At 46.2% G+C, this 21,869-nt stretch overlaps 2 protein-coding genes across 5 annotated transcripts in view; one reads left to right on the top strand and one right to left on the bottom strand.

The window, feature by feature from the left end:
- Nucleotides 1–21,869, top strand: part of DDR1 (discoidin domain receptor tyrosine kinase 1) — a 273,948-nt gene that overhangs the window by 64,194 nt on the left and 187,885 nt on the right. The window lies entirely within an intron of this gene.
- Nucleotides 24–21,778, bottom strand: LOC118081211 (uncharacterized). 4 transcript variants are annotated; one of them, XM_035107532.2, is made up of 7 exons: nt 21,272–21,709; nt 19,621–19,852; nt 17,533–18,016; nt 9,508–9,603; nt 8,674–8,907; nt 6,353–6,375; nt 24–3,941 (listed from the first exon to the last, which is right to left on the bottom strand). In XM_035107532.2, the coding sequence occupies exons 3-7, from the start codon at nt 17,959–17,961 to the stop codon at nt 2,828–2,830; spliced, it is 1,896 nt and encodes a 631-aa protein (XP_034963423.1). In that variant the 5' UTR covers nt 17,962–18,016; nt 19,621–19,852; nt 21,272–21,709; the 3' UTR covers nt 24–2,827. The 4 variants fall into 4 exon arrangements, with proteins under 4 accessions (XP_034963423.1, XP_034963425.1, XP_034963427.1 ...); XM_035107534.2 differs by lacking the exons at nt 19,621–19,852; nt 21,272–21,709 and adding an exon at nt 21,740–21,778; XM_035107536.2 differs by lacking the exon at nt 19,621–19,852 and having other exon boundaries at nt 21,272–21,710.

Here is a 21,869-nt window from a genome sequence, read left to right on the forward strand (position 1 = left end):
ATACACTCTCAAGAGTTCCTCCAGATGGTCATTGTTTTGTGGGAGGGATACCAGGAACTTGGCCCAATTTAAGGGTATTTAAGAGCTCTTTGGGACCCAGGTGGCGCTGTGGTTAAACCACTGAGCCTAGGACTTGCTGATCAGAAGGTCGGCGGTTCGAATCCCTGTGACGGGGTGAGCTCCCGTTGCTTGGTCCCAGCTCCTGCCAACCTAGCAGTTCGAAAGCACATCAAAGTGCAAGCAGATAAATAGGTCCCGCTCTGGCGGGAAGGTAAACGGTGTTTCCATGCACTGCTCTGGTTCTCCAGAAGCAGCTTAGTCATGCTGGCCACATGACCTGGAAGCTATACGCCGGCTCCCTCGGCCAATAAAGCGAGATGAGCGCCGCAAGCCCAGAGCTGTCAGCGACTGGACCTAATGGTCAGGGGTCCCTTTACCTTTAAGAGCTCTTTCTTCCTAGCACAAATGGTAAAGGTTTTTTTTTGCCATTAAGAGAGTGATGGGAGGGGAGGCATTGAAAAGCGGGAAATGATTACTGGGAAAACTTAAAAATGCCCCACAAGCAAATCGGGATGAGTGCTCATTGTTGAACAGCCTCCACATAAATGTATCAGAAGAAATGCTCAATAAAGACTATAATAGCTTTGTGCAGCAAAGAAGCATAAATGCTTAATCAACAGCCCTGAGCTATACCGGTATATTTCCGTGTTCTTTTATGAACATGCTGGTAGTCCGAACCATTCACTTTCAGCTTCACAAGGAAAGTCTCAGGAATGTTTTTCTTTTTTAAAGAAGGAAAGCATTTATTTAAGTGGTGGGGGAGGGGGGGGAATACATTCCAACACAGAAGACAAGAGCCATTAACATCCATTTGAATTTAGCTATATAATTTCAGGCGTGGAGCTGCAAACTCAAGGCACCTTTGTGCTGGTTACTAGAAGTCTGAATTGGGGACCAACTCTGCACAGCTACACTTTCCCCAGCATGGTGTACTGAAAGTGAGTTCTAAAGCTTGATATTCCAATACAAGAATATAGTATTTTGCAGGGGGAAGCATGTTAACTCTACTGTATAATCTGCCTTAGGTACTCAGGCTGATAATCATCACTTTCACTGGCGAGAGCCAGTGTGGTGTAGTGGTTAAGAGCGGTAGATTTGTAATCTGGGGAACTGGGTTCGCATCTCCGCTCCTCCACAAGCAGCTGCTGGGTGACCTTGTGCTAGTCACACTTCTTTGAAGTCTCTCAGCCCCACTCACCTCACAGAGTGTTTGTAGTGGGGGAGGAAGGGAAAGGAGAATGTTAGCCGCTTTGAGATTCCTTAGGGTAGTGATAAAGCGGGATATCAAATCCAAACTCTTCTTTCTTTCTTTCTTTCTTTCTTTCTTTCTTTCTTTCTTTCTTTCTTTCTTTCTTTCTTTCTTTCTTTCTTTCTTTCTTTCTTTCTTTCTTTCTTTCTTTCTCTTTTTTCTTTCTTTCCTTTTAAGGGGAAAAATGGAAGACACACAGCATTCCCAATGAGCCAGACACTCTCCCAACTCAAGTTTGTCACATACAAACCGTCTTTTTGCAAACCTGGGATGCTACAGGGTTTTTTGGACTTCACGCTGGGGCTGGAATCCAGAACATGAATCTTGCCTGTTGGACTTATGAGGGATGGTTGAAGGAGCTGTTTAGGAATGGTTGAAGGAGCTGGTTGAAGGTATGTTTAGCCTGGAAAAGAGGAGACTGAGAGGAGATATAGCCATCTTCGAATATCTCAAGGGCTGTCACCTAGGAGAGGGGGCCAGCTTGTTTTCTCCTGCTCTGGAGGGTAGGACTCAAACCAATGGCTTCAGATTACAAGAAAGGAGATTGTGACTAAATATCATGAAGAACTTTCTGACAGTTAAGAGCTGTTCGGCAGTGGAACAGACAACCTCTGGGGGCTGTGGACTCTCTTTCCTTGGAGGTTTTTAAGCAGAGGTTGGATGGCCATCTGTCATGGATGCTTTAGCTGAGATCCCTGCATTGCAGGGGGTTGGGCTAGATGACCATCGGGGGTCCCTTCCAACTCTTCAATGATATGATTCTATGACTTTTCTGAGGCCACACTCCTGCCTTGCTCCATGCCCATTCTGGTTTTGTCAGCTTTGAATGCCTCCTTGAACTGTGATAAGACATCTTGCTGGCCTGATGGGAGGATGGAGAGATGGAATGGAGCGCAGAGGGGAAAAACCTGAGTTTCGCAAGGCTGGAATGTAGCCTGCTGTAGAGAGGGGGGTGGTGGAGTTGCACCCATTGATCTGCCCACTTTTCTGCCTCTGGCCCCCAGAAGGCTGCACCCAAAAGACGCTGCGGCCCCTGAGCTGGAAAAAAAAAGATTCCTATTTTTAGGAGAAGCATTTATTTCCATGAATAGAGAGAGCAGGGAAAATGCATCTTCTGGAAAGTAACGAAACTGCCAGGCTTTCGTTGTTGCCTAGTATTTGAAATGCACACAATTGCATTCAAAACAAACAAATGAAAGTGACTGCCCAATTAATCAGAGGCACATTCTAAAGTCCAAAGGTTTTGAAATTGTCTCACCTACACCGACCAGCTAAACCTATGCTGCTTGGGCGCACCAGAGCAGGCCACTGGACCAGAGCGAAGGCCTCCCTCAAGTCCCGTGTCCTCCTTCCCACAGCGGCTTTTGCAAGAGCACTCTCCTGCACATGAACTCCAGCCTCTCCGAGGTATGGACCGACTCTGAGAGAAGGGCAATGAATGAAACCCCCAAACAAGGTCACTTCTCTGAATACAGCCTCCTTTCGGCGTCCAATGGCAGCCACCTCTGATGGAAAGAACTATTTGTTCTGGGGGCCCTTGGCTGAACCCCGGCCCCTACCACGCCCTCGCCCTCCGTGATGCTTATTCTGAGAGCCCTTGTTTCCTGAGGCTTCGCCCCCTTTGCTGGGGGTTGGGGGCCTCTTTGCAGATCCTTGCCCTTGCCCTGACCCTGCCTGCCCTGAGGCACGAGCCTCGTTCTTTGCAGATCCACCTCCGCTTTGATCTGCACTGGATTGCGTCTTCTGATTATTGGACCAACCTCCTCTTCCTCTTCGCCCCAAACCGTGAGCCTCCCTTGGTTTGGGAGGCTCTGTCATTGAGGACCTGCCACCCGCTTGTTCCGGCTTGCACTGCCCTCCCTGCCCCAGGACTTGGGCTCCTCTGGGCTTGGGGGGCTCGATCCTCAGGGACATCCAGCGAATCTGAGGCAAAGCGCTGCCTTCGCCGGCTTGGGATGCCTGTGTGTTCGGATAATATCCTCTGCCTTGTCCCCTCCAAGGGCCAAAAGGCTGGCTACGTGGCCCTTTCCTGCCTTGAAACGTGCCGCGGCCCAGCCTGGGATGAGATGTCCACCCGTGTGCAGGCCCAAACTGCCCTCCGAAAGGAAAGGACGGAAAAGACCCGAAAAGGGGCATCTGTTGGAAGCTGCGAAAGTACGAGCTGCGCGGTGGTTGGCACGGGGCTTCAGCCACGATGGGAGCCTCAGTGGGGGGGCCAGTGCTTCGCCAAGGTGCTTCTTTGGGTAAGGAATCACTGTCTTCCAGCTGGGGCATGTCTTTCTCTGGAGTTGGAGAGCGGCAAGGCGAGTCTGGGGCAAAGGTCTCCCCGATACCGATGCTTCTCAGCATCTCCTTCCAGGAATCAAAATTCAGCAACACTTCCAGCTCTTCAAGAGCTGGATCTACAGGCACAATGGCCCCCTCCTCGTCTTCTCCTTCTGCTCCCTGGGCTTCGGCTCCTTCGTAAGTTGTTTCTTCATCAATGACATCTCCACCGGCCTTGCCTTCGCCCAGATTTTCACCAGCATCCTCATCTTGGTTGCCTCCCTCCTTGATTTCCTCTTCCCCTTCTCCACCCTTGCAGGCTTCTTTGGCTATTTCGTCAACCTGTTCTTTAAGTCGTTCCTGGACTCTGCAGACAGAAGAGACCACAGTTCCATGTATCTGCATGTCATAAATAAATATTATTTCTACCCCGCCCATCTGGCTGGGTTTCCCCAGCCACACTGGGCAGCTCCCAACATAATATTAAAAACAGAATAAAACATCAAACCTTAAAAGCTTCCCTAAACAGGGCTGCCTTCAGATGTCTTCTAAAAGTTAGATAGTTGTTTATCTCCTTGACATCTGATGGGAGGGCGTTCCACAGGGCGGGTGCCACTACTGGGAAGGCCCTCTGCCTGGTTCCCTGTACCTTCACTTCTCACAGGGAGGGAACCGCCAGAAGGCCCTAGGAGCTGAACGATGGGGGTGGAGACACTCCTTCAGGTATACTGGCCGAGGCCATTTAGCACCAACACTTGAATTGTGCTCGGAAACGTACAAAAAGCTGAGGTTTCAGCTCCCCAGAAAGTTCAACTAAAAAAGGCTTAGCGGAGCAGGTCAGGAAACAACCTCTGAGATTCTGCCACCACCTGAGCCACTGGTTGAAGAGAAGAGCCACAAGGCCTTTTCCTACACCTTCCTACAGGGATCAGATCTATAACATGAGGCATGTGGGAATGGCAAGGTGCCCAACTGCTGCTCTGCAGTTCCCAAGTGCACAGACAAAAACAGGTGAAGATGGAGGAGGATTTTTTTTTTTTTGCAGAGGACCAACCCAATTCAGCAGTCATTAGGAACACAGGGAGCCAAGTTAATTCACTTGGAGGAACGAGAAGGACAGAGGTGAGAATGACCACTCAGTGACAGACCATCAGAAGGGAGCTGCTCTTCTTGTTAGGTCTGAAACTCAACCAAGTCTGTGGAGGTTGTGCTTTTGCTAATAAAGAATTAACTCCATCTTTGAACTGTGTGATTACTGATCTTGAACGCCTTGGCTCCCGAACAAATCGGCTCCCAAACGCTGCAAACCGGGAAGTGAGTGTTCCAGTTTTCGAATGTTCTGTTGGAAGCCGAACGTCTGACGGGGCTTCCGATTGGCTGCGGGAGCTTCCTGCAGCCAATCAGAAGCTGCGCCTTGGTTTCCAAACGTCTTGGAAGTTGAATTGACTTCCGGAATGGATTCTTTTTGACTTCCAAGGTGCGACTGTATTCCTAATTGGCTAAATAGATGGAATAAATTGTGCAGCCCTGTCACCTTGGGAGGGAATGAACTCTCCTTTATTGGAGGTATTGAGGAGAGGCTGGACAAGCCACTTGTCAGGGATACCTTGGTTGTATCCTGCATTGCAGATCCTGCACTGAGCATGGGTGGCTGGACCAGATGATGCCCAAGGTCCCTTCCAATTATACGGCCTACAAATGCAGAATGTAATCTGCATTCAAAAGCATATGCAGATTTTTATTTTATTTATTTTGTTTATTAGGTTTATATACTGCTCTTCATCAGCAGATCTCAGGGCGGTTCACAAGATAAAAGGTAAAGGTAAAGGGACCCCTGACCATTAGGTCCAGTCGTGACCGACTCTGGGGTTGCGGCGCTCATCTCGCATTATTGGCCGAGGGAGCCAGCGTATAGCTTCCAGGTCATGTGGCCAGCATGACAAAGCCGCTTTCTGGCAAACCAGAGCAGCACACGGAAACGCCATTTACCTTCCCGTCGCAGAGGTCCCTATTTATCTACTTGCACTTTGACGTGCTTTCGAACTGCTAGGTTGGCAAGAGCTGGGACCAAGCAACGGGAGCTCACCCCGTCACAGGGATTCAAACTGCCGACCTTCTGATCGGCAAGCTCTAGGCTCTGTGGTTTAACCCACAGCGCCACCTGCGTTCACAAGATAAAAGCACAAATAAACAGAAATGACAATAAACAATAACCCCCTCCCACAAACCTATTTACAAGGCTGTAGAATATTAATCAGCCCTCACACACATTCATAGGGTTCGTCTGCTACTCTTTCCCACTGACTGCAAAGGGTTTTAAAAGAGAGCTTAATTTTGACTAAATGTTTCCTCATTTAACACAGAGACAAATATGATACAAGTACCATACACGGAATCTCTACACCGTTGTTCAGGGTAGATTCCCAAGAAAGCCAGGCATGCAGATGAACCAAAGAAATCGATGGGTTTAGTGGCACAATCAACAGGTTATAAGGCTATATGTAACTGTCTCTGGATTATGCCCCAAAGCAGCAAATTTCAAAGTGGAATGGTATTTGTCATGAGCACGGCCTACTTTATCTTTACTCTGCTAAAAACACTGCGGAAGAAAGAGTTGGGGGCGGGGCATGGGACTGCTGATCAACAGGAACAATTGTTAAAATTGTCAGAGTCTGACCAGCCTACATAGCTGTTGGTGGAGTCCCACTGGAATCCATAAAACTTGGAGGCAGTGGGATCAGAGCCAATGTCTATATACAGAGCAATGCTAATACTCACCTTCCTGTCAATTCCTTGACTCCCTGGAGGGAAAAAGAAACAAAGAAGGTTGGAACTGCCTGCCAAAGCAAGTTTGCACAGCTTCAGCCGACCTTCAAACCCTCTGTACAGAACAGTCAGGGTGGCTGTATTTAAGTTCTTGGGTGTTACCATTGAGCAGGGTATGACCTGGAGCGCAAATATTTCCTCAGTCTTTTTTAAAAACAACAACAAGCTGAGTGAGAGATTGCTGGTGTCCTTCTACCGAGGCTCCATAGAGAGCATTCTCACATACGGCATCTGTGCTTGGTTTTCCAGCTGCACAGTCATGGATAGGAAAGTGCTCCAGGAGGTCATAACCACAGCTCAAAAGATTATGGGTCATCCTCTCCCATCTCTGGAAGAACTATACAGTTTTGTATACAAAACTATACAGTCAAAACTATACAGTTTTGTATCTGAAGAAGTGTGCATGCACACGAAAGCTCATACCAAAATATAAACTTAGTTGGTCTTTAAGGTGCTACTGAAGGAATTTTTTTATTTTGCTTCGACTCAGACCAACACGGCTACCTACCTGTATACAGTTCCCGTTGCCTTAAAAAAGCAAATAATATTTTACAAGATTCATCTCATCCTGGATATAGTCTTTTTGCACTGTTGCCTTCGGGCAAGAGATACAGAACAATTAAATCCAGAACGAATAGATTAAAAAACAGTTTCTATCCAAGAGCTATAACCATCTTAAATAATATGATCTTGGGGAGTTGTGATGTGTGTGTGTGTGTGTGGCTGTAATTGTGTTTTTGTTTTGTTTTTTATGGGATGGCATTCAATTTTGTTGTACTATGTACAATGACAATAAAGTATCATCTATATCAGGGGTCAGCAAACTTTTTCAGCAGGGGGCCAGTCCACTGTCCCTCAGACCTTGTGGGGGGCCGGACTATATTTTGAAAAAATAATAATGAATGAATTCCTATGCCCCAGAGATGCATTTTAAATAAAAGGACACATTCTACTCATGTAAAAACACCAGGCAGGCTGCACAAATAACCCAGAGATGCATTTTAAATAAAAGGACACATTCTACTCATGTAAAAACATGCGGATTCCCAGACTGTCCACGGGCCAGATTTAAAAGGTGATTGGGCCACATCCGGCCCCCGGGCCTTAGTTTGGGGTCCCTGATCTCTATCTATCTATCTATCTATCTATCTATCTATCTATCTATCTATCTATCCCGAATTCATCAATCTGGTGGCAGGGAAGATTAGGGCACAATGAACTGTCAGAAGGTGCTAACCCCAGGTTAATAATGTCAAGTTACCGAGTGACCCAGGGCCAGATCTCTGCGGCAGTTTATTTTAAAGTTTTAGTACCTTTACGTTCACTGTATTTTTAAACACTATTTTTTATCATTGTATAAAGTTTTATATGTATGTTTTGTCCTTTGGGAGCGTTCCCTCAAATGTGTTCTAAAAGCTGTCTCTGACCGTAATAAATCATTCATTCATTCATTCATTCATTCATTCATGTCAAGTTAACTGCAAGGAGTCACATCGCACCAAACATTTAGAGCACTCCTAAACCACTTTGGCAGCCATGGCTTTCCCCAAAGAATCTTGGGAACTAGTTTGTTAAAGGTGCTGGGCTCTGTAACTCTGTGACGAATTGCCTAACAATGATAGATAGATAGATAGATAGATAGATAGATAGATAGATAGATAGATAGATAGATGATAGATAGATATAGATAGACTTAAATATTTATAAACCACACTTCCATAGAAAATATAACAGTAAAAACATAATACACCTATGTCAATAAAAAACTGGTTGCGGAAAATTTCGGGTTCCAAAGGGCCTTCTGAACAGTTTCATTTTTAAACGACGTCTCAAAGAGAGCAGGGATGGAATCTGAGGAACTTCTATAGGCAAGGAGTTCCACACAGAAGCTTCTGTGCTGGGTAAAGGCTGGCCAAATTTCAGGGGAGTGCCCCATTAGAAGATCTCAGAGATCTCAGTGATCAAAGTGGAGCGTAAGGAACCAGGTGGCCCTTAAGGTATACTAGCCCCATGCTGTTTTTAGGGATTTGTGAATTGACACGATAACTCTGAACCTGGTTTGGTAGCTAATCCATATCGAAAGGCAGCCATGTCAAAAATGGCCTAGGGGTGAGTGGGGGAGGTAGCTGGGTCCAGTTCCCTACCACAGCCCTAAATGCAAGCAGTTTCCTTAAATGAAAACATCTGGAACAGGGGCAAGACACTGGCAACTGCACATCTGTTATTCAATCCTTAAAAAGAAAAGGGACTGGGAAGCACCAAGACTCACTCACCTTCAAGAAGGCGAATTCGTTGGTTTCCTCCAAGGCAGCTTCGATCCCGGATATGGTCTCTGTGTGAGCTGAGCTGAACGCTTTCAGATATTCCAGTCTCCTCTCCATTTCTGCCTGGTTCTCCTCCTTCATCTGCCTAACCGTTTCCATCATGCTCTGCTCTCTTTCGTTGAGGATTTCACGCAGTTCCTCGAACGCAATGAAGATGCAGCCACACAGGTGTTGATGGAGATTCTACAGCGAATCACAGAGAGCTGAAATTACGCTTACGGCTGACAGGCCTTTCGTTCAGCTGTCTGAATCAGTTGCCCAATTTGTGGCACAGAGAAGGTCCTAACCTCAGCCCCAGCATCTCCAGGGACAAGGAAGACAGAGCCCTTTCCAAAATCCCAGAGAGCTACTGCCGGTCAATGTTGACATTAGCAAGATAGATGGGACCAATGGTCTGACTCAGTATATGGCAGTTTCCTGCATTCCTAAACACCAGCACCGAGTTAAACAAACCATAGTTAAGGAAGAGTGCTAGCTGGGTTCACACGTAACACCAAGCCATAGTTAAAACAAGCCAAGATTTATAAGCCAAGAACCATGGCTTCAGATTGTGGTTTGTTGGCAGTAAACAAGCCATAATTATGTTGCTGGGCAGAGTTCACACATAACACTAAGCCATAGTTTACTAAGCCATAAAATCACGTATAAACAACGCCTGAGACTTTTCTGTAGTCTGCTTTCTTCCTGCCTAGGAGCCTGTTTCTTCAAGCTACAGCGTTCTACTATTTCCTCTCTCACACTCACACAAGCCCATTATATTCTTGTTTCCTTTTAAAAATTTACCTCCAGGTCTTCCATGGCCTCCTGTTGTTGAGACTGATTATTTATGGCCCACTTCACCCCATTCTCCAGGGGTTCCAAAGATGCTTTCAGTTTATCCTGAATAAATACACAAATAAAATTGGGAATACACAAACAACCATGCAAAAGATCTGGAGAGAAAAATGAATAGACCCAAGCAAAAGGTTACTGGTCTCTTCCCCTCCCACCTCCCTGTTCTAACCTGCTGGAATCCCCTCTCTCTTTCCGGGAAGTATTCAAAGGTTGTAACTCCAAGCAACCTTACGACACAGCACCTTGGATTCAGTGGGATTTATTTTGGTAGAAACAACAGTACCAAATCATGAACCGCATGCATGAATGAACCATCACAGACTGAATGCCACAGATTGTATCTCAGAAAATATTTATCTTTAGAGTCTATACACACATTCAGGGTTAAACAACAGGTAAATGGCCTCGGTCCAGTATACCTGAAGGAGCATCTCTACCCCCATCGTTCTGCCCGGACACTGAGGTCCAGCGCCGAGGGCCTTCTGGCGGTTCCCTCGTTGCGAGAAGCCAAGTTACAAGGAACCAGGCAGAGGGCCTTCTCGGTAGTGGCCAGATGTCAAAGAAATAAACAACTATCTGACTTTTAGAAGACATCTGAAGGCAGCTCTATTTAGGAAAGCTTTTACTATTTGATGAATTATTGTATTTTAATATTTTGATGGAAGCTGCCCAGAATGGCTGGGAAAACCCAGCCAGATGGGCGGGGTATAAATAATAAATTGTTGTTGTTGTTGTTGTTGTAATGCAGGGGAGCTGTGTGAGAGAGAAATGGGAGGGGAGGGAGAGGGAGAGGGAGAGGGAGAGAGAGGTCCCCCTCCCCCAGACTGTTGCTATTTTCGAATGGGATTCCATTATATATTGGCAAATTTAGCTTGCACGGTTGCAGCTGGCTGTGTAGTTTAGTGCAACAAAACCCACTTCCCCTAGAGACTGGACTTTTTGGCAAAACGGAAGTGACAGGAAGATGCCCTAAGAAGTGTGGGGTAATACTTGCTGGATGCAATGAAGTCTAACCTTCCCACAAACGAAACAGGATGTTGTTGTTGTTTAGTCGTGTCCGACTCTTCGTGACCCTATGGACCAGAGCACGCCAGGCACTCCTGTCTTGCACTGCCTCCCGCAGTTTGGTCAAACTCCTGTTCGTAGCTTCGAGAACGCTGTCCAACCATCTCATCCTCTGTCGTTCCCTTCTCCTAGTGCCCTCAATCTTTCCCAACATCAGGGTCTTTTCCAAGGATTCTTCTCTTCTCATGAGGTGGCCAAAGTATTGGAGCCTCAGCTTCATGATCTGTCCTTCCAGTGAGCACTCAGGGCTGATTTCCTTCAGAATGGATAGGTTTGATCTTCTTGCAGTCCATGGGACTCTCAAGAGTCTCCTCCAGCACCATAATTCAAAAGCATCAATTCTTCGGCGATCAGCCTTCTTTATGGTCGAGGCGAGATAATCTTGGCCGTTTAAGTATGTATTCATCCTGTTTCTTAAAGAAGGCCATAAGAAACAGGATGAATACATACTTAAACGGCCAAGATTATCTCGCCTCCCAGAAAACAAATCTGGATGAATGCTCAATCAACAATTTGTTTGGAAATGCCCAGGGTAATTGGTGCTGGAGAGAAATTATTGACTTCCCCATCCACAGAAGCTACCCCCCCAAAAAACCAAAATCACCCCTCCCTCCAAGCTGCTCTGAGGGAGAGGGGGAGACGGGTACCCATATTGCTTTGTTGCACCACCCATGATGCTGTAAGCAACACCCCAACTCCCCTTCTTTGAAACAGCCTTGCAAATAACCCCACCAAGTGCAACAGCCTGCAAAAAAGTTTTTTTCAGTCTGCTGGGGGCTGGCAGAGGAGGGAGAGCTCTGTTCCTCCTGCATTTCTCTGTTGGGTGAAGAGAAAGTGGCTTCCCACCAATGGCAGCCCAGCTGGTTTCCACCTAGGGGGCAGAGGAAGGACAGAGGGCTGGGAAGGGCGGTAGCGGGGTATCTGTCTTGCACACAGCAAGTCCCAGGTTCGATCCCCGGCATCTCCAGGTAGGGCCGAGAGCAAACACCTGCCTGAAAGGGGGTTGGACTAGATGATCCTTGGGTCCCTTCCAACACTACAGTTCTATGAAACCCTGGCAGCCACTGCCAATACTTAGATGGACTAATTATCTGACTCTGTATAAGGCAGATTCTTTTGCTCCTTTGCCAGTGCACTCACTCGCCTTCATGAAATTTCTCGTCACCTAGAACAGAAGAATGTGATGGGAGTTCCAGTGGCAGATTTTCCACGTCACTCAGAGCTGGGCACCTCAGCTGGAAGATTATCGAGTGCATGGAAATCACCCAATATGAAATCAAATGATGTGCTTGTATGAAGTAGGCTCTTAGTCCTGGTGTTCATAGGGGCCACATACATTTCAAACTGTGATAATGATGATTTGGAAAAATAAAAATGTGTCTCACTTCTATGATTGGACTGAAGACGTATACAAACTCTCAACGTATGAACAACTTGCATATAAACACAGACTTGCCATGGACAAATTCAATGATATTTGGAATCCATTCTTACCAATACTGTAATAGATTAAGAGCTGATGAAGTACAATAACAACCTTGTAAAATATACAGTTTGGGGTTTTTCCACCTCCCCCCTTTGTTTTCACTTCTGCATGGGTTCTGTTCCTCTTTTTTTGTTTGCGTACATATAGTTGCGTACATATAGTTATATACTTTTTGAACTTTCAATAAAGATGTTACAAAAATAAAATTGTGATTCTTATTGGTTTTTCAACACAGCACGGGTCTCAGTTGCTCCTAAGTTAGAGAGGGGTTTGGAACATTTTCTTTAACTCATTATATATCATTTCCCAGGAAGCCTTTACCACTTTGCAAGTCCACCACATATTATAAAAGAAAATGATTAAAAATACTTTTGTTAGAAAACCAAAAGCCTTTCTATTGGGTATAGTGGGGGAAGAGCTACCAAGAGAAGATAAAAGACTATTCATGAATGCAACAACTGCGGCAAGAATTCTCCTAGCCCAAAAACAACAAGAAGTACCAACAAAAGAAGAGTGGCAGATCAAAAAGATGGACTTTGCGGAACTGGCGAAGCTGACAGGAAGAATTCAAAACCAGCACGATCAAGTATTTTACAAGGGGGGAGTCGATGGGCCAGAGATGTAAAGTGGACAATATCGATGTGAACATATATTATTAAACTAGCTGGCCCGGCCACGCGTTGCTGTAGGTCATCCCTGTGATTTCCCCCACCCTGTCCCGATCCATGACGTATCCCACCCCTCCTCCCTCCTACCCCCTGGCTCATCCCTGTGTTTCGGTAGGACACCCTTCCCTCTGCTTTCCCCGGGGAGTGTTGTCCCCTCCCCCCTGTATCGCCATACATTGGCCCCTGCGCACGCATCTTGAACATTTTTATATATTTAGATTAAATTTTTTTTTGAAATAAGAACATGAGAAGCAGAAGTTATTATTGTTTAATTTTATTTTTGGAGTCATCATTTATTTTGGTGGGTATTGTATGATTTGGGTGTTGTTGTGTGTATTGGTGTGTATTGGTGTGTGTGTGTGTGTGTGTGTGTGTGTGTGTTTTGTTATTTGGATTTTCTAATTTTGGAGTAGGTAACCCAGAGAACCTAGAGAACTACTTTAATAATCCTGACCGGGCGGGGGGAATCAAATAGTGAATACCCACAACCCCGTAGCAACAGAAGGCGAGTAAAAAACCCAGGAAGGGGGGGGGGGAGTTGGCCACTGCAAATATCCGAGGACTTAAACTGGGGAGAGAAAGTGCATGGTTGTTGTTTTTTAAAGATGCAGAGGCTTGCAATCAGTCATAGCATAAAGCGTAGGTTAAAAGCGGCATGACTGCCCTTACTTAAAATGGCCGCTGGAGCCTTGCATGTGACACAACGACCGCTAAATTTTAAAGTAAAAACCCCTTGCCGTGCCCTCAAGTGCGTTGCTGTGGGGGCCTGGGGGCCTGGCAGGGGCCTACATAAAACAAAGGCCGTGCTGTGGCCTGCGATCCATGCACTTGCCCTCTCCCCCCGGGCCTAATGGGGGCCTGGGGGCCTGGCAGGGGCCTACATAAAACAAAGGCCGTGCTGCGACCTGCAATCCGGGCACTCGCCCTCTCTCCCCCCGGGCCTAGTGGGGGCCTAGCAGCCTGGCAGGGGCCTAGGGGTCTGATAATGGCTGCCCTGGTGGTTTCAGTTGCTTGGTTGATGATCTCATTATTTGATTTGTGGGTGTGGTGTAGATTTCACAGGAAGGGAGGGGGTGTACTGTGGGAGGAAATCCACTTGAGGGCGCTGTTTTACTTTGTTGAAAAACAGGTTTTTACCTACGGAGGTGTGAGATGTGTGGGGTTTCCCCCCCCCTAACAACACTCGGGGAGTGGCCTGGATCGTTGTGTCAAAATTTCAGGACGATCGATCAAGCGGTTACGGAGAAAAGTGGAGCCCGCAGTTTCATGATTTTTACATTTTTTATATATATAGATGCAAAACTAATAAACAAATGAACAAATAGAAAGGGGTTTGGAAAAGCCACTTCGGGGCTTGCATGTTGCGCCGCACCTAAAACTTGGCTGCGCTAGAGATCTGCAGCTTAAAATCCAGCCAGTATCCAGCCAGTATCCAGCAAACCCCTCTCCCCCTGGGCCAACGCCCCTGCACTATTCTGTTGCCAGAGAGATAAAACTTATGGCTATCTCAGAGGGAGGGTGTGTAGCTAGCTCTCCGATAAGAACATAGGCTGTGCAGGCAGAACGAGTTCCAAGGTCAACCCCTGGCAGTTCCAATTACAGGATTGCATCAGGATATTCATGAAGTAAGCGGTGGCAGAAACAGGACCTCACAGATTTTTCGGGGACTGAAGAGGAGGGGAGTTTTGACCTTTTCCTTCCGAGTTGTGTCCTCAGTTAAAATTGCCCGTCTCCATCTATTAGGTCTGGTGGTGGCAACTGTGGGAAATCCCATGCCTAGTTTGGTGTCATATGCTTGGCAAAATACGAAGCAGTGGGGTCTAGAATGCCCAGGTTAGTATGAATGTTCACATGTTACATTCAATCAGTGCACAATTTGTGTGCACAAATAGTTGAACTGTACACCTGTTGACAGTTACCTGTGCACAGTCTGTGTACATAGAAATGCAGCTGTATAAATCGCCATGTGTACACTCTCTCACATAAACACCTGTAACGCGTGCTGGAGGAGACTCTTGAGAGTCCCATGGACTGCAAGAAGATAAAATCTATCCATTCTGAAGGAAATCAGCCCTGAGTGCTCACTGGAAGGACAGATCCTGAAGCTGAGGCTCCAATACTTTGGCCACCTCATGAGAAGAGAATACTCCCTGGAAAAGACCCTGATGTTGGGAAAGATTGAGGGCACTAGGAGAAGGGGACGCCAGAGGACGAGATGGTTGGACAGTGTTCTTGAAGCTACGAACATGAGTTTGACCAAACTGTGGGAGGCAGTGCAAGACAGGAGTGCCTGGCGTGCTCTGGTCCATGGGGTCATCAAGAGTCAGACACGACTAAACGACTAAACAAGAACAACAAAACAACAACAACAACAACAACAAAACAACAACAACAACAACAACAACAACGCGTGAACAAACCTCCGGTAGAACAATTTAATACAGTCGTACTTTGGAAGTCGAACGCAATCTGTTCTGGAAGTCTGTTCAACTTCCAAAAGGTTCCGAAACCAAAGTGCGGCTTCTGGTTGGCTACAGGAAGCTCCTACAGCCAATCGGAACCCGCGGAAGCCCTGTCGGACATTCGGGTTCCAAAGAACGTTCACAAACCGGAACACTCACTTCTGGGTTTGCGGCATTCGGGAGCCAAAACGTCCGAGTATCAAGGCGTTCAGGATCCAAGGTACGACTGTACAGGTATGGTCAAATCCCTACTAACTACAGTAGGGATTTGTCTGACTCCAACCTCTTTGATCTATGATGTTATATATTTTGCCTTCTCTAAGCAGCTAATGGCCGATTAGAATAAAAATGTCATTAAAAACAACCAAAAGCAAATGAAATGAAACCCTAACAAAAATTAGAGGAGGGTCCTGAATATGTTTTAAAGAGCAGAAGACCAGAATCTCCCAGGATGGTTCATTTGTGTTCCCAGGCACACTTACTTCTGAAATATAATTTGCCCCATGGCTAGGTAGGGGCAAGGCATGGTCTGTATACCCGAGAAGGGCAGAAGTGGGGCTCAGCTGCTACACTAGCTTCCTGGTAGGTGGGTCGCTGCTGCTTTCCAGGATGGACAGGCGAGGCAGTGGAGAAGTTGGCACAGTGCAAACTGGAGCACAGAGTGACTCCACTGGTGCATTCGCACTGCACTGACTTCCAAGGCTGCCTCATAGTACACTGACTCACTTATTGTGACTCCCATCCCATCCCAGCAAGCTGCTTCTGCAGAATAGCAGGTTTCGTGTGTGACAGGACCACGGGTTCAGTTAGGAAGCTGCCTTATCCGGAGTCACACCATTCGTCCAGCTAGCTCGGCACTGCCGGCACTAACTGGCAGAAGCTCTTGGGGGGGGGGTTCAGGCAGGAGTCTCTCCCAGCCCTACCTAGAGATGCTGGGGATTGAACATGGGACCTACTGTGGGCAAACCCAGGGTTTCTCAACCTTGGCTCCCCAGTCGTTGTGGGACTACAACTCCCATCATACCTAGCTAGCAGGACCAGTGGTCAGGGATGATGGGAGTTGTAGTCCAACAACAGCTGGGGACACTAGGCTACGAAACGCTGCTCTAACCACTGAGCGGCGACCCTTCCCCAAGGGAAAACAAATCCCCAAGCTGAGTATGTGCTCAGAGGAATCCAGTTCCCTAATTCTATGAGCAGGTTGCCCACCCACCAAGAAAGCACGGACGGAAAGAAGATAAAGTCCCTACCAGGGAAGAATGGCAGATCAAGTTGATGGAATATGCTGAAATGGCTAAAATGACCGGAATAATAATAATAATAATAATAATAATAATAATAATAATAATAATAATAATAATAATATATTATTTATACCCCGCCCATCTGGCTGGGTTTCCCCAGCCACTCTGGGCGGCTTACAACAGAAAAATGAAATAAAATAATTAAACATTAAAAGCCTCCCTAAACAGGGCTGCCTTCAGATGTTTTCTAAAAATCTGGTAGCTGTTTTTCTCTTTGACATCTGATGGGAGGGCGTTCCACAGGACAGGCGCCACCACCGAGAAGGCCCTCTGCCTGGTTCCCTGCAACTTGGCTTCTCGTAACGAGGGAACCGTCAGAAGGCCCTCGGTACTGGACCTCAGTGTCCGAGCAGAACGATCAGGAAGACCAAAATTTTAACAAGGCATGGGGAAAATTTATAACTTATCTTAAAAGACCACTGTAAACTAGTTAAAATTAAAAAAATTCCTTCAGTAGCACCTTAAAGACCAACTAAGTTTATATTTTGGTATGAGCTTTCGTGTGCATGCACACTTCTTCAGATACCAATTAATTACCAATTAATTACCAATTAATTACCAATTAATTACCAATTAATTAATTAATTAATTACCAATTAATTAATTACCAATTAATTACCAATTAGTTAAAATTGTTAGTAGGATTGGAATATCACTTGTAGTTTAATGGTGAATTTTGGAGACAATGGAGAGATAGAAGATTTGGATTATTATAAAAGATGCAGGAGGAAATGGTTAGCAATAGGGGAGGAGGAGAAGTCCAAGAGTTCCCTTGGAATCTTGTTTTTATGTTTTATGTTGAACACGTGACTGTAACGTTTTAACCTGAAAAACCAAATAAATAAATTTTGAAAAAAAGAAAAAAAGAAAACACAGCCCCTCTTTTGTACCTGGTTCCGGCTGGTGAAACTTGGGTGTTTTAAGACAGAACAAAGTGGATCCCAACAACCTGTCAGCCCACAGAAACTCAAGCATCCTCAGGCTCCTACCTGATAACCCGTGACAGCATTCTTGATAGGCAAAAAGCTATGGTCCTGGTGCTGAGGCAGGTCCCGGCAGATCACGCAGACAGGGGCCTCATCCTGGCTGCAGAAGAGCTTGAGAGGCTCTTCGTGCTCCTCGCAAAAGTACGAGCTCCCGGTCCCACCCGCTGGGGGCCCCTGGTCCAGCCGGAGGAGCCGGGCCTTCTCGGACAAGTTGGCCAGGACTCTGTTGCGGGCGGCATCTTTCAGGTCGAAGGGATCCCGGCACTCGGGGCACGTTCCCTGGTGCTGCCCCTTGGGGACGATGCAGCTCTCCAAGCAGGAGAAGCAGAAGTTGTGCCCGCAGACCAGCATGCGGGGGTCCTGGAAGATGGAGAGGCAGACAGGGCACAGCAGGTCTTCGGCAATGCTGGAGACTTCGCGGACCGAGGTCATGGCAGCAGCTGCTCCTCCGGGGATCGGTTGCTACTTGCAGGAAAGGATTAGCTTCCTAAGGGAGAGGACATGGAGGTTTAAGGAACGTAAGGGGGGAAATCACAGGTTGAACTTGTAAAAAGGAGTCTCACAATCGCCTAACCTTGGCTCCCATGGGTTCAGCTCGGGGGTCATAGCTAAGAGACTTCAGCCAGGAGATTGAAGCAAAATAGCAGCCAGTAGGCCTGTTCTTTATTGCTGCAACAAGACTTTGCACTACCACATAAAAGAAGGGTGGTGGGAATGGGTGATTGGCTGATAGGTGTGGTAAACCTGTGGACGACTGTTAACGACTGCAAGTTTGGTAATAAGTTGCAACTCAGCAACTTCTCTTTCCAGTCTCTTTCTGAAATTCTTTTGTAATAAGACAGCTACCGGTACTTTGAGATCTTGTATAGAATGTCCTGGGAGATTGAAGTGTTCTCCTACTGGTTATCCCAGAAATTCCTACTGATTATTCCAGAAATAGACTGGAAAGAGAAGTTGCTGAATTGCAACTTATTACCAAACTTAAAACCATGGAGAGACCTGGTCTGAATAGAGACATTGGATTCTTATCTCATTATACACGATAAAGCTATCTTTAGCCATCTCACCCCTTGCTTTTCCCTGTAAGATAAATTGCAGTCATTAAGAGTCGTCAACAGGTTTACCACACCTATTGGCCAATCACCCATTCCCACCACCCTTCTGAGTAATACCCCTCCCCACCCTCTCACTATATATAAGGGTCTGGTGACTTCTGTTTCAGTGTATCTGAAGAAGTGTGCATGCACACGAAAGCTCATACCAATGACAAACTTAGGGACCCTCGTACCTACAGGACCGCCTCTCCTGGTATGCCCCGCAGAGGACCTTAAGGTCCACAAACAACAATATTCTGGAGATCCCGAGCCATAAGGTGGCTAGATTGGCCTCTACTAGGGTTAGGGCCTTTTCAGTATTGGCCCCAACTTGGTGAAACGCTCTTTCACAGGAGACCAGGGCCCTGCGGGATTTGTCATCTTTCGCAGGGCCTGCAAGACAGAGCTATTCCGCCTGGCCTTTGGGTTGGATTCAGTCTGACCCCTGTGTTTTCCTCCCTCATGGTTTGGATTTATGGACTACTTAAAATGAGGCTGCACTTTAAATTTTAATATTGTATTTTAATCTGTATTTTAATTAATTGTTTTCTTTTCTTTTATGTCTTATTGTAATTTTATTGGTGTTAGCCGCCCTGAGCCTGGTTTTGACTGGGGAGGGCGGGGTATAAATAAAAATTTATTATTATTATTAGTTGGGTCTTTAAGGTGCTACTGGAAGGATTTTCTAAATTTTGTTTTGACTACGGCAGACCAACACGGCTACCTGCCTGTAACTAGATAGGAAACAGAAAGGGGAAACAGGAACATGAGATTGGGCTCACAACCCAAGCATTAAAAAGCGGGCATCTGCTGGGTGGGGCTGGGGGTGGGAGGGGGGCGAAGAAAGCCGAGCTGCCTCCAGCCAAGTCCCAGGAGAAGGTGGTAAAGGGAAGGGTGCCCCAAGTGCTGGGAGGGAGGCGTTTTGCAGTGCCAAAAAGCCTAAAAGGGAGCAAGAAAAGCAAAGTCTAGGCTAGCCAGCAGCAGCAACACTACATACCTACTCGGAGGACGAGAGTTGTGGAGCGCCTAGGCCAACGGGCCAAGGTTTCCCCTCTCTCACTGCTCAGCTGCCCCAAGTAGCCAGGCCTCAAAAGCAGCTTTGGGAAGCCGTCACGCGCTGGGATCGGAAGGAGGTGCTGCCCGTCTCAAGTCAGTCTGAGAAATGTATCCCAGCTTATTGGCTGGGGCAGGACTTGGGGCCGGAGGAAGCAGGCGGGGAGGGCCCGAGCCTGCTTGCAAACACACACACACACACACACACACTTTTTTTTAATGCTCCAGGCAACAGGAACTTCCCTGGAGATTTTCTTTGTGTTCCTCTTTATGTGACGACTTCAATGCCTGTTGCTCTATGCAGGGGGACCCCACCCGCAATGTTATTATAGTCGCTTCGAAACACTTCAGTTGTAAAAAGCAACAAATAAGCACCTTAACTTTGTTATAAGAAAATATGTATTCATATCAATAGAGGTTAATCCCTTCCTTCTTTATCATACTCACTGGAATAATGTATGTGTTTATGTACAGTGGTACCTCTACTTACGAATAACTCTACTTATGAATGTTTCTACTTACGAATGGAGCTCCGTCCGCCATCTTGGATGCAGTTTAGATAGGATTTTTTCTACTTACGAATTTTTAGATAGGGTTGCTTCGACTTACGAATTTTTTCTCCCAATGCATTCCTATGGGATTCGACTTACAATTTTTTTCGACTTACGAATGTGTGTTCGGAACGCATTAAATTCGTAGAGGTACCACTGTACTTGTACTTTCTACCAACTTGCATCTTTTCTGAGAATGTAGCTCTCCTTAAGTCTTTTAAACACTTTCGTAAATGGGTCCACACGTTTTTTTAAAATATATATACAGTGGTACCTCGGTTTAAGTACACAATTGGTTCCTGAAGTCTGTACTTAACCTGAAGCGAACTTTCCCATTGAAAGTAATGGAAAGTGGATTAATCTGTTCCAGACGGGTCCGCGGAGTTCTTAAACTGAAAGTACTCAAACCGAAGCGTACTTAAAACCGAGGTATGACTGTATCTGTACAAATCAAAAGCTGCGTGTAACTCCCTGATCCTGCACAATGACAGCTCAAGCGCCACAGCTCTACCTACAGGGTCTACAGTGATATGACACCAATTTTACAAATGCAATTGTTTATTTCAATGAGTCATTCCAGAACCAGACTCTAGGACAGACTACAGGGTACTACTATAGATAGAAGGCTTCTGTTCTTAATTCAGGCTCTGCACGCAAACACGGCTCTCAGAGTCAGGTGTAGCCACCTAGGACACCTAACAGACCCCACTAAAACCTTCAAGGGAGTCAGGAAAGGGTGCCTTTCGGACCCTCTACTATTCAATTTTTATTTAAGTAACTTAGTATCCGCACTCAATGACTTAGAATTCCACCCCCCGAAGCTCGCAAATCGGCATATTTCGGTTCTGTTAGGTAATCCTATCTCGAACACCTATTGGACTCAAAAGAGCATTAAGAAAGCTCGCAATACATTGTGAAATGTCTCAAAATTAATTATCAAAAAACTAAGATTCTCACTTTCGGGGGGGGTGGGGGGTGGAACCAAAGGTTAGAAGCTGCGAACTTCAAGGCTATAAATTAGAACAAGTCACAAATTATAAGTACCTAGGAATGGTGGTACAGGCTTCAGGAACCAACAAACTTCATATAAACTCCATCGGGAGCTCTGCAGGGGGGAAAAAGCAAACTGTATTCTTAAATTCTTCAGAGCCCAAGGGGGCTTCTCTGTCCCTGTGGCCCTAAAATTATGCAAAGCCAAAAGGTTGGCACAGCTCCTCTATGGATCCTTTCTGGGTCCGCCTTCCTCTGCTTCTCCCCCCCCCTTGAAAGAGTTCAACCCAAACTTCTTAGAGCTCTCCTACAAGTCTCCAGATGGGTTTCAAATGGGATGGGCTGAGAAATACCGATAACAGTCGCTGGCAGCCTTCCCCTCTTTTGTCAACACCAGTTAAGAACTTTGCATGTAAACATCAAAGTGTTACTAACTACCCTATCATAACAACTGTACTTCACCAAAACACTTCTCACAACTACTCGCCTTTAATCCCCATAATCGCCCCTCCAGTGACCTACTGTGAGAAAGTATAAAAACCTGTGACTTCTCTTGTTCGGGGGTTCTCCTTCCTTCATACCACATTGGTACAAAGTACAAAGTACATAAACACATACATTATTCAAGTATGATCAAGAAGGAAGGGATTAA

This window comes from Zootoca vivipara, chromosome 2 (assembly GCF_963506605.1).
Source record: "Zootoca vivipara chromosome 2, rZooViv1.1, whole genome shotgun sequence".
In the NCBI taxonomy this organism is placed as follows: Eukaryota; Metazoa; Chordata; class Lepidosauria; order Squamata; family Lacertidae; genus Zootoca; species Zootoca vivipara.

Coding starts and splice junctions, on each gene's coding strand:
- LOC118081211 (XM_035107534.2), bottom strand. CDS start 17,961: ATGACCTCGGTCCGCGAAGTCTCCAGCATTGCCGAAGACCTGCTGTGC. Junction 8,908..9,507: donor AGGCCATGGAAGACCTGGAG/GTAAATTTTTAA, acceptor GATTCGCTGTAG/AATCTCCATCAACACCTGTG. Junction 6,376..8,673: donor ACGAATTCGCCTTCTTGAAG/GTGAGTGAGTCT, acceptor TTTTCCCTCCAG/GGAGTCAAGGAATTGACAGG.